The 16,201-nt window shown below is 55.9% G+C and overlaps 2 protein-coding genes across 5 annotated transcripts in view; one reads left to right on the top strand and one right to left on the bottom strand.

The window, feature by feature from the left end:
* Positions 1–282: 282 nt before the first annotated feature.
* GALK1 (galactokinase 1) lies at positions 283–5,072 on the top strand. Its single transcript, XM_081271161.1, has 8 exons — positions 283–549; positions 1,486–1,675; positions 2,148–2,267; positions 2,461–2,596; positions 2,721–2,902; positions 4,414–4,564; positions 4,639–4,801; positions 4,887–5,072. The coding sequence occupies exons 1-8, from the start codon at positions 385–387 to the stop codon at positions 4,956–4,958; spliced, it is 1,179 nt and encodes a 392-aa protein (XP_081127287.1). The 5' UTR covers positions 283–384; the 3' UTR covers positions 4,959–5,072.
* Positions 5,073–5,191: 119 nt separating this feature from the next.
* ITGB4 (integrin subunit beta 4) overlaps positions 5,192–16,201 on the bottom strand; it is a 33,361-nt gene continuing 22,351 nt past the window's right edge. The window contains exons 27-41 of one of the 4 annotated variants that reach the window (XM_081271155.1): positions 15,497–15,701; positions 14,164–14,321; positions 13,610–13,790; positions 13,338–13,475; positions 10,219–10,401; positions 10,002–10,133; positions 8,795–8,986; positions 7,972–8,208; positions 7,680–7,838; positions 7,111–7,260; positions 6,417–6,605; positions 6,188–6,343; positions 5,942–6,106; positions 5,747–5,857; positions 5,192–5,646 (exon numbers count right to left, since the gene is read on the bottom strand). In XM_081271155.1, the coding sequence (XP_081127281.1) occupies positions 5,507–5,646; positions 5,747–5,857; positions 5,942–6,106; positions 6,188–6,343; positions 6,417–6,605; positions 7,111–7,260; positions 7,680–7,838; positions 7,972–8,208; positions 8,795–8,986; positions 10,002–10,133; positions 10,219–10,401; positions 13,338–13,475; positions 13,610–13,790; positions 14,164–14,321; positions 15,497–15,701 (2,496 nt within the window). In that variant the 3' untranslated portion in view covers positions 5,192–5,506. The remainder of the gene's footprint in view (positions 5,647–5,746; positions 5,858–5,941; positions 6,107–6,187; positions 6,344–6,416; positions 6,606–7,110; positions 7,261–7,679; positions 7,839–7,971; positions 8,209–8,794; positions 8,987–10,001; positions 10,134–10,218; positions 10,402–13,337; positions 13,476–13,609; positions 13,791–14,163; positions 14,322–15,496; positions 15,702–16,201) is intronic. The other 3 variants (XM_081271156.1, XM_081271157.1, XM_081271158.1) reach the window with 3 other exon arrangements.

The raw sequence follows: 16,201 nt of genomic DNA, 5'->3' as shown, positions 1-16,201 counted from the left end.
CCATCTCCATTGCTCTGGTTGTGTGTTGGTGGAGGTTAGATGGTGACCCATCAACAGTCGCCAGGGTAGGGAAGGGCTGTTCAGATCTTTCAGTTGTGCAAAGTGCCACTCAAAGCCATATTCATTCACAGGTCGTCATTGGTTTTCCCCAAAGTCCAGAGAGAAGGACATCATCGGGGACATAGAATCCCACTCGGATTCACGCATTTCTGGTGTTTGTCACCTGCGCCCGCCAGGGCTGGGAGCACAGCAGAGCAGTGGATTCGGTCGCACTCCGTGGGCGGGGGCGGGGCCAAGCGACCCGGGGGCGGGGCGTCGGGCAGGAATGCGAGGCCCCACCCCCAGCATCCCGCGCTGCGGCGCGCCGAACTGCAGACCAGCGTCATGGCTGCTTCGAGACCGCCCCAGGTCCAGGAGCTGCTGGCCGAGGCCCGGCGAGCCTTCCGCGAGGAGTTCGGGGCCGAGCCCGAGCTGGCCGTGTCGGCGCCGGGCCGCGTCAACCTCATCGGGGAACACACGGACTACAACCAGGGCCTGGTGTTGCCTATGGTGAGGGGCTGTGCAGGGGGAGCCCCGGGCCCGCTGCCCCGCCGCGGAGAAGGGCGGGCGGCTGGGGCTCAGGGACGCGCTCTCTCCCGCTGGAATGTGGGGCGGGCAGCGGAGTGGGAGTCGCGCACGCGGGAGACCCTGGGACAGACAGTTTTTCACGTGCGAAGAGAGACAGACGCAGACAGGAGAGGGTACGCGGGCACCTCTTCACCCAAGACCGCCTTCTGGGGATTGCTAGTCCTGGACCTCAGCCGGGGGGCGTGTTCCCCTTCAAATTTGGGCCCTAAGTAGCAGGTAGAAGGGGAACACTTCCGGCTTCTGGCCTCGGTGAGGCCAAAACCATAGGCCTGGGCAAATGGAGCCCCTCAGCCTCTGGCCCAGCCCATTCCGGTTACAAAGGAGGAAGCCAACCCAGAAAGGGTTGGGGATCTGCTCAGGGTCTCACAGCTGGTTCTTGGTATGTGACCTTGAGTGTTACCTTTCAGCTCTTAACCTGGGCTCTCAGTCCCACCCTGCAGCTTGGGAAGTGAGTAGTTAAAGCAAATCCATCCGCATCCTTCTGGAGGTCATCCCCAAATGGGAAGGCGTGGAGCCCCTTTGATCCTGTTTTCCTTTTGAGCTAGCTCTCTCCCTCCCTCTTTCCCTGCAGCTGGGAGCCCTTGCTCAGGGCAGAGTCCAGGTTTGCATTCCTGCTGCTGCTGGCTCCACCTCTGAATACCCAGGGGCCGGAACTCCAAGCCCCTAAGGCCAGCTCTGCACTCAGGCTCCTCCTTGAGCCACACCTCATTCCCTTCAAGTTGAGCTGGTTCCCTCCACCTCCCTGTGTGTCCCAGGGGGCAGAACCTTGGCTGGAGTCCGTGTAGTTGGAGGGTGTCTCTGGAGAGGCTTATTCCATTTGCTGGTATAAGCTCCACATACTCCTATCTCTTCTTTCAGGCATTGGAGCTGGTGACCCTGCTGGTAGGCAGCCCCCGAACAGATGGGCTTGTCTCTCTCCTCACCACCTCTAAAGATGCTGATGAGCCCCAGCGGCTGCAGTTTCCACTGCCCACAGTCCACCGGTCACTGGAGCCTGGGACTCCCCGATGGGCCAATTATGTCAAGGGAGTGATTCAGCACTACCCAGGTATGGGGCCCAGGCATGGGTCAAATTCATGCTGCCACTAGGATAGTAGGTCAAATTTATGTTGCCAGTAGGATTGTCACCTTACAGCCACAAGTCCATTAACCTGTCTAATACACTGGGGAAAGCTTGCAAGGAGGAATACCCTACCGTATCAATGAGAAAACTGATGCCCTAAGAAGTTCCAGAACTTGCCCTGGGTTTCCTTTTACATGATTAGAGGAGCCAGGAATCAAACCCCAATTTGCTAGTCCTAAATCAAGAGGATAACTAGAAAGATTGTTCCAGTAACCTCAGATGGCCAGAAGATGGAGGGTAGTAGGCTCTTTGGCACCAGCAGGTTGGTGGCCTAACAATTGAGAGACATGTCCTAGAAGTGGCTACCAGGCTTCCTTCCTTCCTATAAGGACACATGCTCTTCCTGTGTCCATCCTTCTAGCAGTCCATCTTAACATCACCATTCTTTCTACTGCAGCTTCCCCCATCCCTGGCTTCAGTGCAGTGGTGGTCAGCTCAGTGCCCCTGGGGGGTGGGCTGTCCAGCTCCGCATCCTTGGAAGTGGCCACGTACACCTTCCTCCAGCAACTCTGCCCAGGTACCACATAGGCCCTAGCCCCAGCCCAGCCCTCCTTGCCTGAGTCTCTGGTCAGAACTCTTCCCATGTTGTGGTTTAGGGAGGGGGAGTGGGGAGTCTCCACAGAGTGTCATTGGAGCTACTGCTGCTCCTATGTGGCCACTTCTTGTGTTCCTCCTGGGCCCCGGCTTCCCTACTTCACCCTATGCCACAGACTCGGGGGCAATAGTTGCCCGGGCCCAGGTGTGTCAGCGGGCCGAGCACAGCTTTGCAGGGGTGCCCTGTGGCATCATGGATCAGCTCATCGCACTGCTGGGGCAGAAAGGCCACGCGCTGCTCATTGACTGCAGGTCAGGGGCTCCCCTTCTACCCTCCCACCTCATAATCAGGAGTTCCTAGGTGGAGCATGCCTACTGCCTGGCCTGGCAAGCAGATCTTGGCCTTGTCATCTTCCCTAATCCAACTCCACACTAGGTCCCTGGAGACAAGCCTGGTGCCACTGTCAGACCCCAAGCTGGCCGTGCTCATCACTAATTCCAACGTCCGCCATTCCCTGGGTTCCAGCGAGTACCCCTTGAGACGACGCCAGTGTGAAGAAGTGTCCAGGGCACTGGGCAAGGAGAGCCTTCGGGAGGTGCGGCTGGAGGAGCTGGAGGGTGAGAACATCAGTCTTTTCTAAATATGGCTGGGCTCCCTGCTGCTCTCTTATGGCCTTTACTCTGCTGATTTTCAGGGCCATTTGTCATGCTCTGCCCTCTTCCCCCAAAGCACTGCAAGTCTAGGGCTCCAGCCTCATCACGGATGCTTAAAATCATTTTTCTTTTTATCCCTTCAGTGCTAGGGATTGAACCCAGGGGTGCTCTGCCACTGAGCTATATCCTCAACCCTTTAAAAAAAAATTTCCTTTGAGACAGGGTCTTACTAAGTTGCTGAGATTAGCCTTGAACTTTTGATCCTCCTGCTTTAGCCTCCCAAGTCTTTGGGATTATGGGCGTGTGCTGGCTGAAAACCAGGGCCCCACATGTGCCAGGCAGGTGCTCTACCACTGAATTAACACTCCCAGCCCTCCTTGAAATCTTTTTTTTTTTTTTTTAATATTTATTTTTCAGTTTTCGGCAGACACAACATCTTTGTTTGTATGTGGTGCTGAGGATCGAACCCGGGCCGCACGCATGCCAGGCAAGCGCGCTACCGCTTGAGCCACATCTCCAGCCCCATCCTTGAAATCTTAAGATTGCTTTTTTGCATCCTCTTTTTTTTTTTTTGGCAGGAGAAAGTGAGGGGTACCAAGATTGAACACAGGGTGCTTTACTACTGAGTCACATCTCCATCTTTTTTAAAAAGATTATAATCCCAGCAGTTTAGCAGGCTGTGGCAGGAGGATCATGAGTTCAAAGCCAGCCTCAGCAATGGTGAGGTGCTAAGCAACTCAGTGAGACCCTGTCTCTAAATAAAATACAAAATGGGGCTGGAGATGTGGCTCAGTGGCTGAGTGCCCCTGAGTTCAATCTTTGATACCAAAAAAAAAAAAGACTTTTTTATTTAGAGACAGGTTCTTGCTAAATTGTTTAGGGCCTCATTACTGAAGCTGGCTTTGAACTCCCAATCCTCCTGCCTCAGCCTCCCAAGCCCTTTGGGATTATAGGCGTGTGTCACTCTGTCCAGCTTTTGTGTCCTCTTGAAGGTTGCACTGTGTTCCACTCACCTTTTTTTTTTTTAAGAGAGAATTTTTTTTTTTAATATTTATTTTTAGTTTTTTGGCAGACATAACATCTTTGTATGTGGTGCTGAGGATCGAGCCCGGGCTGCACACAAGCCAGGCGAGCGCGCTACCACTTGCGTCACATCCCCAGCCCCTCTACTCACCTTTAAAGCCCCAAGAGTCCAGGTGGGAGTTTGGTGCTTAAACAGCTGATTATTGAGTACCTACCAGGCCAGCTCCCTGCAGGAAGCCCTGTGCAGTCTCCTGCAGTCCTCCCTGCTCCTTGAGTGACAAAATGATACAATTGTCCCATTTTTCAGTGAGGAGGGGAGGCTCTGAGATGTGCGAGCTCTTCAGAGCCAGGCCTGGGGTAATCAGCCTTGTCCTGCCTAGCAGGGCCCTCTTTGACAACCCTGGGGCCCTCAGGAGTGGGAGGTGGGACTGCTGATTGCTGTTCCTCCCTAGCTGGCAGAGAGCTGGTGAGCAAGGAGGGCTTCCGCCGGGCACGGCACGTGGTGGGTGAGATCCGGCGCACAGCCCAGGCAGCAGCTGCCTTGAGCCGCGGGGACTACAGAGCCTTTGGCCGCCTCATGGTGGAGAGTCACTACTCACTCAGGTGAGGCCCTAGGGCAGCCTGCACCTCTTGGGCACTGGTGGGTCCCAGGCTGACCTCTTCTATATCGTCTGCAGGGATGACTATGAGGTGAGCTGCTCTGAGCTGGACCAACTGGTTGAGGCTGCACTGTCTGTGCCTGGGGTTTATGGCAGTCGCATGACAGGTGGTGGCTTTGGTGGCTGCACAGTGACACTGCTGGAGGCCTCTGCTGCTTCCCGCACCATGCAGCACATACAGGTTGGTAAGCACCAGAGCCTTGGAGGGCAGGAGAGGTGGATTCCCAGGGTTCCCCCATCGATCAGACTGCTCATCTCTCCCCCAGGAGCAGTACAGTGGTACTGCCACCTTCTACCTCTCCCAGGCTGCTGATGGAGCCAAGGTGTTGTGCCTGTGAGGCACCTCTGGACAGCATATGCAAGCATGGGCCGAGGTGGCAGGTCATGCAGCTCTGTGTCTGGCCCCACCTTCCTCATTTGGGTGCTTAATAAACATGCCTCTGACAGTGGTACCCTCCTGCTTCTAGAGGTGGGTATGTGCTTAGGGGTCAGAGAAGGGGAGGTTGTCAGAATCACTGCTCTGTCCGGCTGGCACTTTTGGGGCTCCTGAGGAACAGATAGGACAGAATCAAGCAGTAGCAAAATTTTTTATTTAGTGCAGAACAAAGGCTGGGTCCTTGTCCTGGTCCCAGCTCTTTGGTTACAAATAAGTTTGGGCCAGCGTGGGGCAGGGACAGCCAAAGGGCCTTCTGAGACCTCTGCCCCCTTCATGCTTCCTATAGGATACCTGGCCCCTGCTCTATGGCAAGAGGTGCTGGCTCTGTGGTCAGCATGAAGGTGGGGCTGGGCCCCAGGGTGGGGTCCAAGGATAGAGTAGCTGAGGGAGTGCTGGGGAGAGGAGGCAGGGAGGGGGCCCAGGTTCCAGAACACTGGTGAGGTTGGTGGGTCATGTTTGGAAAAACTGTTGGTCCACCTGGGCATTGAGGGTTCCACTGGTAGTCAGTGTCCGGCTCACAAATTCCTGGGTCACGTGCCGGGTGAGAGAGCCACTTGTCTCTAGGTGCTGGGACCCCAGGGTCAGTCCATCTGTGGGAGAAGAAGTTTGAAGGATGCTGCGTGGTCCCTGCCCTTCCATGTTGGCTATGCTCCTGGGGGCCAGGATCCCCGCCTCCTGGTGGTAACTCACCCATTAGGAAGGGCTCAGTGGTGCTGGTGTGGGTGGTGGTGATGCTGCTGTACTCGCCTTGCAGTGGGTGCTGGAAGAGCCCGGAATGGGTGCCCAGCTGTGGGAAGGGACCTGGAGAGGGGAGATTGGCCTGTTAGGGGATGGCAGGAGAAGGCGTGACCAGAGAAGAGTTGGGGTAAAGAAGAGATGCCCCACCTCCATCCTGGGATTCAATGGTGATGATGCCTTCACGCTCTGGCCCGAAGCCCTCGGTAGTCCTGGCCTGAACCTTGAACTTGTAGGGCACGTTCTCACTGAGGCCAGGCACGGTCAGCCGGCTCTCAGGGTTGTCTCCATCCACCCGGAATGTAGTGGCTGGCCCTGCATGGGAGGATGTCTTCAGTTCCTGTGGTCCTTTCTCCACTACTCCACAGCCACCCCTAGCCTCAGGGTGGGCAGTACCTCCTCCTTGGGCCATCTCACAGGTCACCAGATAGCCGAGGATGTCACCATTGGGTCTCCGTGGCCGCTCCCAGCTCAGCTGCAGTGAATCGGGGCTCAGGGCAGTGAACACCAATGGGCCTGGGGCACTGGGGGTGCTCAGAGTGAAGGCAGATCCTGGAGGCAGCAGAGAGAATGTCAGTGTGTGGGAGTATGGTGGGCATGGTGGCAGCTGTGGGGGACCACTCACCTGGCAGGGGGCAGAGTGGGCTCTGCGGGTGCACCTGTGATTCAATGGTGATGACACCCTCACGCTCTCGGCCCCAGCCCTCCTGACTCTGGGCCCGCACACGGAACACATAGGAGTGGTTGGGCAGGAGGTCTTCCACCACCACAGAAGTTTGGCCAGGGTTGGGGATGTTGAGCCTGTGTAGCTCACCTGGAGGTTGGGTGAGGGCAGACAGCAGAGCAGCTTTACCCCAACCCTGTCCTGATCCCCAATTCCCTAGGCTGCCATCAATATCTGGTCAGCATTGACCCAGGGCTGCCTGTGGGGGGGTACAGTGTGATAAGATTGGTTGTTAAGGTTGTGCACTATACAAGAGATGAGTTGGAGCCTGCAGTCCCACCCATTCTACACCCTTGTCAGGGATCTAGGTCGTGCCACTGCCTAGTTCCCACAGAGGTCACACACACCAGGGAAGGCCTTGGTCCGTGAGGCCTTGTTAGGGGAAACCTAGCAGAGGAAATAGGCAGAGGCGCGCAGGGAGATGGATGAGACCTCAGGTGAGGGAACGAAGGGGAATGGAGTGAGACCCTCAAGAAGACTGGAGGTGGGCTCATGCACAAAGCCTTGGGTAGGTTCCTGACCCCACTGGGGTGCTCAGCATGGGCCCAGGCCTGGAAGGTCCCCACCCCTGCAGGCAGCAACAGCCCCGCCTCACCGCCATTCAGCAGCTGGTACTCCACACTGTAGCCCAGCAGCAGGCGCTCACACTGAGGCTCCTGCCAGCTCACTTTCAGAGATGTGGGTCCCAGGGCGGAGAACACAAGGCGGGTGGGTGTGTCAGGCACACCCATAGCACCTTGAGAATCTGGAGACAGGACATCACAGTCAGGGGAAGGAGCTGGGATCTTCCTGCTGTCACAATTCTACCCCCTCAGGTAGCCAGGCAGCTTGTACCCAGAACCTTCCATGGGTCCTTGGATTAGTTACAGACCCTGCCTATGATGAAAGAGGGTCAGCCCTCTGAGTCTGCCACCTCCCACCTTGCTCCCTGCTTAGCTGGCAGGGCCCGCTCTCCTTGACCCACCCCAGGCCACACCCTGGCAGGACAGAGGCCATGTTAGGCATCAGCGCTGATGAGTGTGGGGCAGGGGTTAGCTCCTCTGGGAGGGCAGGATCCTGTGAATGGAATGAGGCCAAGGTGGTGGATGGGCACAGGCAGCGGCTGTGATGAATGGCAGATGGAGCAGGACAGCCACAGAGACAGGATGGCCACCCCGGAACTACCTGGGCCCCAGAAGGGTGCTGCTGGCTGCCCAGCCAGGATTATAGAATCTCGTGAGCCCCTGGACGGGGGGAGCCCCTTCATCTGAGCCCGACTCCAGGACCCCAGGGCCCAGGACAGCGGAAGCCTGCTCCTCCCGTCTTCCCAGATGGGAGGGAGGCCTAGGGCAGGACAAAACAAGGAGTGAGAGGGACAGGATGTGGAGGGTGGGCAGTGGGGGCCAGCGGCCCAATCCTCCAGGAGCTGGAATGGAGGTGATGAACAGGCAAGGCAGGATTGGTTGAGGTTGCTCACCCTGGGAGGAGAGGGAGGTGAGGGTGGAGTAGTCTCTGGGCAGTGTGGACGACTGTGAGTGCTGTGTGCGGGTCAGTGAGTGGTAGTCCCGAGTGAGGGTGGAGGAGGTGCTCAGCACACGGTGGGGCAGATGTGGGCTCAGGTGGGTGCCATAGGTGGCATTGGCCGCTGTCATCCTGTGTAGGGAGTTGGCACTGCCTGGGAAGGCAAAGTCCATTCGACCATTCACCAGGTGCTCTGCAGGAGGAGAGAGGGTCGGTCAGTCAGACCTGCACCAGACCTGGAGGCCTAAGGGGCAGGATGTGGCCCTGAGGATTCCTGGGGTTCCCTTCCCTCTGGGGAGCCTGGGAATAAAATACCACCAATCTCCCCCAAACTACCATGTTAGGGCCCCTATGTCCCCAGAGGAGTCCAGAAGGCCACATGTCCTCTAGCTCTGTGCTATGGATTATCAGAGCACAGCCAACCCAGCTTGGGACCTGCCTGGCCTTCCAGGAGAGCCCAAGGCCTGTCCTCAAATCCTGGAGGTCCCTGAGGGTCTTCCCCTGACACAAGTTTCTGAAGCTGGCTGTCCCAGTTGGGGTAGGCATCATGAGAATCACTTCCTGTCCTGCCTCCGGGGGCGCCCAAATGCCTGCCCTGGGCATCCCTTGGCTACCCGGTGCTGTGTGCACACAATTGCAGGCCCCTGGCCTGGCCTGGCATCTTGATGAGCAGCCTGGCCGAAGCTGGGGCCCTGGGGCAGCAAGTGGCGGCCCCAGGTCCCAGCCGGCAGGCGCAAACGAGCCGGCACAGGCCGTGCGCAGCCCAGGAAGGTGGTCACCTCCAGGGGGCCGGGGCGTCGCGCTGCGGGCCCGGCTGCTGCCCTCCCCGGCCGCGCTCCCCGCGCCGCCGTCGTCAGAAGAGCGCCCGCTGCTGGCCGACAGGCGCGGGATGAGCTCCGGGGGCAGCCGCCACGTGACGTGCCGTAGGTCCAGCTCCTCCCCCAGCAGGGGCTCGAACTTCCAGCCGCCGCCTTGGGAACAACGAAGGGCCGCGTTGGCACCGCCGGGGGCGCCGGGGTTGGTGGCGCCAAGGAGGACCGAGCCAGGCCAGCGGCAGAGGATTGGGTGTCCCCGTGCTGCAGCGATGGGAAAGCCCGGCGACAGGAGAAACCCTTGTCCTGATTCCGAATAGGGTTGTGTATTTTGGCCACAGCTCGGGAGGAAAGACCGGTACCGGCCACAGACCTTGTGGATGGAGCCTGGGCCCTGTCACCCGCCGTGAGGTTTCCCTTGTTGCTTAAATGCCCTGAGCTTCAGTTTCCAGACTGTGCAAAGAATAGTAGTCTTTCCACTGCAAGCCTCCCAGGAACAGTTCCAGAAGCCCCAGGACACTAATAGTTAGTAGACCCTCAAAACCATACTCCCTAGAAGATCCCATCCTGGCATTGTATGATTGACATTCCATTTTACAGATCAGACAACAGGCACAGAGCAGGTGTGTGTCCCACAGTGGAGCCAGAGCTAAAGCTGCACCCAGGAGTCCCTGCTAAGGGCTCTTTTTGCAATATACTGTGCCAGGAGTCAAGCAGGAGAATCGAGCCTGCTGGGGCATCTCTGCCTCATCAGCTGGCCCCACTCCTGTGAAGTGGCTGCTCAGGTCTGTGCCTGCCCCCTCTCACTTAGGCCTGCCTCTGGGAGGAGTCCTAACTCCACTGCGCAGCAGGTTAACCTTTGGATCACAAAGCAGTATTTCCAGTGCATAATCCACATGTACGTGCCCAGGCCTGTGTGCATCTGCCCCCAGCAGACATCCGTGTGTTCTCACACATGGTAGTGCACATGATTGCAGTGGGCCACAATAGCTGTGTCCTCTCCATGTCTCCAGTGCCAAATAATGGGCTCTGTGGATATATATCTGAGGCTGAGAAGCGACTTCTAGTGTTGACCTCCATGCCCAGTAGTTGCTGGCCACTTTACTCTCTGGACACCAGGGACAGCCCTACCCCATGCCCATCACCCCCACTGTCTTTCATGGATCCCACTCACCAGTGTCATCAGAGACGCTGGGCCTCTGACTGCCTGCTGGGGAGCGCAGAACGTCATCACTGTACATAAGGAAGCTTTCATAGTCTTCCCCACCCTGGGCGTCCACAATGGGGATGTCTGGGATGATGGGGACTGCAGGATAGGGGAGGTGAGTCAGGGCACCAGCTGCAGCCTCCTGTCCCCCCATCTGCCCTGCACATCCCTTCCCAGCACTCACTGGACATGGGCCTCTTGGGCTGAGTGGCCAGGTTGATGATGGCCTCCCGCTCAGGTCCCCAGCCTGCCCCATTGCGTGCCTTCACGGTGTAGCGATATGGCTGGGATTCTCGTAGGTTCTCGATGAGCAGCATCCTGTTCTTGGGGCTGTCCACCAGCACCTTCTTCATGGGCCCAATGGGTCCTGGGGCAGGGAGGGTGCTTCAGGGGTAGGTCACCCAGATTCCAGCCTGGTCCCAGCCCCATCCCTGACCCAGCAGAGTTGTATAGATGGGGAGGGGAGCGAGTAGCTGCTGAGCCCTGGTCTACTGCTGAGCCCTCTGAACCTGGGTATGACTGGCTTATGGAAGTGTTACCAGATATCTAAGGACTCATTGCTAAGTAAATGCCAGGGTCAACACTAGACTCCAGATGGCCCTGCTGTCACCTTTACCAATTAGCAAACAGTCCTATATCCAGATGGCTCCATAGGAGGCTGGCTCAGGAGCTAAGGGGGCTCTCAGGACAACATCCTCCCACCCATGCTCATGGTTGACAGCTCAGCCCCAAACGCTGAGACACCTGCATGCCTTGCTGCCCCCAGGGTGCTGTGGCAACAGGAGCCAAGGGGAGGACACAAGTGGACGCACAGAGGCTACGATTTAGGACGAACAGGCTAATGGGGACAGGGTGGGGTGAAAGTGGAGGACTGGCAATGCACATTGGCAGAGGCCAGTCGCACCTAGGGTGGATACTCAGCCTGGGAGGGCACTCAGTGAGCTCTGCATGAGAGCAGGGTGGGCCCACTGTTGGAAGACACAGAAAATCCGAGAAGACACAAAAAAAATGGAGACTAGAAAATGTCCCAATTTCCCAAAAAGTTCAAAGGAAAATTCTTGTAAATGACAACTGAGAAACTTGATGTGCACCCCCAGCACACAGTTGTGCTCAAAAAGCTTTGCTCGAAAGCCAGGTCAGCCTGGAGGTAGCAAGGGCTGGCCTTGGCCCACCCTCCTCGCATCTCTGTCAGCTCATGGAAGGGAGGGAACAGGGGCACACACCAAAATGCAATGCCCCTATCCTGGGGGGCTGCCTCGCACACAAAGTGCTGAAACCTTCAGAGATGGATGGTCCTGGGCTATGGGTCACTCCTGGGGTTAAGGAGACCACCCAGCTGTGGCCTAAGAGTGGACCAAGTGTTGTAAGCTCACACCAAGCTGAGGTGTGACATGGCTGCCAAGAAACCTGATGCTTGGCTGGTCTGGTTAGTGAAGAGTGAGGAGCACGCCTCCCCTGCCCCAAGCCTGATGCTCAGAGAGTCCCACTGTTGACTGCCCTGCATAGGGGTCATGGCCCTAATATTTCACTGCTATTCTGAAGTAATTGATTAATTTTAAAATTTATTCCTTCCTTCCTTCTCTTTCTTTCTTTTTTGGTACTGGGGATTAAATCCAGGAGTGCTTAACCACTTAGCCACATCCCCAGCCTTTTTTATTTTTTGAGACAAGGTCTTGTCAAGTTGCTTAAGGCCTCACTAAGTTGCTGAGGCTAGTTTTGAACTTGTGATCCTCCTGCCTCAGTCTCCCAAGTCACTGGGATTACAAGCATGCACCCTCCCCAGCACAGGCACTTTGCAAATTGCACATATTCAGCTATAATGTGCACTGGCCTCAGAGTCTGGAAAGAAGATGTGAATGAGGTGCTTCAACAGGAAGACTCCTAGAACCCCCTCAGTGAATTAAATCAAAAGCATCAGAACCCTAGCACTAGGGTTCCGCTGCTGCTCCTACAAGCTGTGTGAGGGTGGTCTGCTCTCCATCACTAGGACCCACCAGGCAGAGTCAGGGTGTGCAGAGGTCCCTGAGCCAGGTGAGAGGCAGGACACTTTCTCATCATGACAGTTGGCAGAAGTCCCCCTTCCAGGACTGAGAAGGGTAGACTGGGAAGACAAAGACATTTCTCCCCGCTGTTCTGAGTTAGGATTCCCAGAAAAAAATGTATGAAATATTCTATTAAAAATGTGTTTAGAGTGGGCTGGGGCTGTGTGGCTCAGTGGTAGTGCACTTGCCTGGCATGTGTAAGGCACTGGGTTCAATTCTCAGCACCACATATAAATAAATTTTTAAAAAAGGTATATCAACAACTAAAAAAATAAAATGTGTTTAGAAATTTTCTGAAATCTGGTGTTTCATTTTTTAGGATTTCCCCCTAAACCCAGGGGGCTGTAACACTGAGCTATAACCCCAGCCCTTTTAGTTTTGTATTTTAAGACAGAGTCTCCCTAAGGTGCCCAGGCTGGCCAGGAATTTGTAATTCTCCTGCCTCAGCCTCTGGAGTTGCTGGGAGTATAAGCAGCTGTCCCAGTCCCAGTTCATCCTATTTTCTTTTCCTTTCTTTCTCTTTTTTTATCCTGGGAATTGAACCCATGGGTGATTTACATCCTCAGTCCTTTTAACTTTTTTTTTTTTTGGGGGGGGGTTACCCGGGATTAAACTCAGGGGCACTCCACCACTGAGCCACGTCCCCAGCCCTATTTTGTATTTTATTTAGAGACAGGGTCTCACTGAGTTGCTTAGCACTTCACTTTTGCTGAGGCTGGCTTTGAACTCTAGATCCTACTGCCCCAGCCTCCAGAGCCACTGGGATTATAGGCATGTACCATGGTGCCTGGGCTGCTTTGAACTTTTTATTTTGAGACAGGGTCTCACCAAGTTGCTGAGGGTCTCCCTAAGTTGCCCAAGCTGGTCTCACACTTGTGATCTTCCTGCCTCAGCCTCCTCAGCCTCCTGTGTCTCTGGGGTTACAGCTGTGCGCTACAGCACCTGGCTCATCTAGTGGTTTTATTTGATTAATCTGGCAACTCTATTGTGGCCTAAGAGAACATGTAAAAATGAGGCACCCTGGTTACCTGTACAGGAAGGGGCCCTGGGGTCTGTGATCTCCATGTACATATATAATTTTGCCTCCCTTGGGATGCAGCGCTCATCTGTGACCAGAAACCACACAATGCCTCTCAGGCTTATCCACTGACCAGAACGATAGGCCTTAAGTACCCAGGAGTAACCCAGAGCTTGGGTTCTTTGCCATTCCCCTTCCACTGATGCTGTCCCTGGGGCCAGGAAGGAGAGTCCCAATCCTTACGGTTGTCCTCATTGACCAGGCCATAGCAGACTTCATAGGCTGTGATCTCGCCATTGGTCTCAGCTGGCTCAGCCCAGCTCAGCTGTGTCACCGTAGAGGAGACGACATTGAAGGCCAGACGCCCAGGCTCACTGGGTACTGAGTTGGGGGCAGGAAGAGCTCTGTTAGTGGCAGAAGGAGGGCTGAGCTCTGGGAGGTAGGGAGTGGAGAGGGCTGGGCACACTGACATCAGGGTAGCTGGGGACAGAGGCAGGGACATGAACAGGCCTCACCTTCTTGGTGGGTGCGGCAGGACACTGGGGAGCTGTAGGGACCCTCGCCCTGTGCCCCGTAGGCACACACCTTCATCTCATAGTCGCAGTATGGGTAGAGGTTGGTGAGCTCCACCGAGGGCACCTTGCTATCAAGCAGGTGGGCTTCGGACTCGGAGTCACCCTGGATCCAGTACTTCACCTGCTCAAGGGAGGGGACTGGTCAGAGGGAAGTGACAGGCACCGAAGCCACTTGTCCCTCCACTGACCCCTTGCCCTTATTTTTCTCTTTGAACAGGATGAGACACCGAGGCTTGGGGGTGCTCACAGGGCAGCTGGGCAGAGCAGGGGAACTCCTGGGCAAGGGGAGGAGGCCCATTCTAAGAAGGAGAGAAAAAATCCGAAAAACTCAGGAATGGCTCCTCTCTCCTCCTGGGGTCCTGCCATCTACTCTCGCTTGGACCTGCTGGGTCCAAGCAGGCCCTCCCCCTCCCTCGGAGCAGTTCACCTCTCCGGTGGTGGTGGGTGTCAGACCTCCCTAGCCACTTGTCATTGCCCACTGCCCCCCGGCTTACCCTGTACCCCATGGGCTTGCCAGGAGGAGGCAGCCAGTTGAAATGGATCTTCCGGGACCCAGCAGCCTTGGCATTGGGGTTCTGTGGGGCTCCCAGGTCCCCACGGGGAGGTGGTGGTGATGACCCGGTCTGATTTATGAGGCTCCGGTCCAGTTCATCTAGTGGACCAAGGTAGGGTGGGACAGCTGGCTTAGACACGCCTTCAACGCGAGGGGGAGCCAGAGACTCAGTTAAACACCCTGGCTCCCTCCCGAAGACCTGCCTAGCCCCTCCCTGGGGAGCTGGTGCCAGAGAGGGCATCACACCGAGCTTGGGTGGAGGCCCAGGGGGCGCTCTCCTGGAATGCGAAGGAGGAGGAAGCTCATCTGCCCCTCTTTCTCCCTGGGCAGCCAAGGGAATGTCCTCCACGGAACATCTGCTCCCTTCCTCCCTCCCCTGCCCTTTCCTCCCATCTTCCTGTCAGGAAGCTCTCAGGGGAGGGCTCAGAGCCACAATGGAAGCTAAGAACTGATAGGAACTCACTGGCTCCCCGCTTCCAGGAACACCCACTTGAGGCTGAGGTCAAATGGATTCAGGCCCTGTGGCCATTAATTTCAGCCTGTCTGGTTGAGGAGGGGCTGCCAGCTGAAGTGCAAGGTACCTAGTTGAATCTGAATTTCAGATAAGGAGTGAACACTTTTATTTTCTCTTTGCAGTACTCGGGATAAACCCAGGTGCTCTACCACTGAGCTACATCCCCATCCTTTTTATTTTAAGTTGTTGAGGCTGGCTTCAAACTCGCGATCCTCCTGCCTCAGCCTCTCGAATAGCGGGGATTATAGGCATGCGCCACTGGGCTTTGCCAATAAACACTTTTTTTTTTCACCTTCATTTTTTTTTTTTTTTAATGTGGTGCTAAGGGGCTGGGGATGTGGCTCAAGAGGTAGCGCGCTCGCCTGGTATGCGTGCGGCCCGGGTTCGATCCTCAGCACCACATACCAACAAAGATGTTGTGTCCTCCGAGAGCTAAAAAAATAAATATTAAAAATTCTCTTCTCTCTCTCTCTCTCTCTCACTCTCTCTTAAAAAAAAAAATGTGGTGCTAAGGATTGAACCCAGTGTCTCACACATGCTAGGCAAGTGCTGTACCACTGGAGTACAACTCCAGCCCCAAAGAACACTTTTTTAAGTATAAGTATGTCCCACAAATGCAGGGGCATACTTATACAACAAGTATGTTTTGTTTCTGTTTATGTGAAATTCACATTAAACTGGGCTTCCTGGGCTGGTGTTTGCTGAGAGGCCCTCCAACCTCCCTCTCCACCTGTGTATGCTGACCCCGGGCTCTGCCTACCTCGGTCCCCAATGATGATGGTGGCTGAGTGGGGCTGGCCCAGGCGGGTCCCAAACTTGGGGTTGCTAAGTTGGACATGGAAGCGGCGGCTGTGACGGCCCCGAAGGAGGGAATCTACTTCCTGCAGCTCCAGGAGCTTCACCTGCAGCTCCTTCCAGGTCTCTCCAGGGTGGAACAGCAGCTCGCCCTCCACGGGAATGTAGTCCTGCAAACGGGAAGGGTCAGGGTCAGCTCAGGGCTGGGGGATGAGGCTTCTCAGGAATGAGAGCTTTCCAGAAGACAGAGTCACAGCCACACCCACATGGACTGTCCCATGTGGACATGAAACGGCACCGCCTGGCAGTAAGCACTACAGACATCAGCTCATTTAATCCTCACAGCTGGGTGAGGCAGAGATATTATTGTCCCATTTTACAGATGGAGAAATTGTTCAGTCCCACAGAGAGCTAGGGAACTTGCCCAAGCTCACGCAGGTAGCTGTGGCAGAGCCAGGATTTAAATCAATCCCAGAGGGGAACAGGGAGGCACCACAGAGAGCCCATCACACAAGCCCTGGGCAGACAGGGAAGAGATGTCCCCCACACTGTGGCTCTGAAATCTGGGTTCCTTCCTGGTGGCAGATCCTGTTTGCTGGGACCTTTCCATCAGCTCCAGCTTTCCTCTCAGTGCCCTCAAGCTTTCCTGAAGGTGCCCCGGGCATGAGTA

The sequence above is a fragment of the Spermophilus citellus genome, assembly GCF_964194105.1.
Source record: "Spermophilus citellus genome assembly, chromosome: 17".
NCBI classification, from domain to species: Eukaryota; Metazoa; Chordata; class Mammalia; order Rodentia; family Sciuridae; genus Spermophilus; species Spermophilus citellus.
This window is presented reverse-complemented; position numbering and strand designations above follow the sequence as displayed.

Coding starts and splice junctions, on each gene's coding strand:
- GALK1 (XM_081271161.1), top strand. CDS start 385: ATGGCTGCTTCGAGACCGCCCCAGGTCCAGGAGCTGCTGGCCGAGGCC. Junction 2,597..2,720: donor GCGCTGCTCATTGACTGCAG/GTCAGGGGCTCC, acceptor ACTCCACACTAG/GTCCCTGGAGACAAGCCTGG. Junction 2,903..4,413: donor GCGGCTGGAGGAGCTGGAGG/GTGAGAACATCA, acceptor GTTCCTCCCTAG/CTGGCAGAGAGCTGGTGAGC.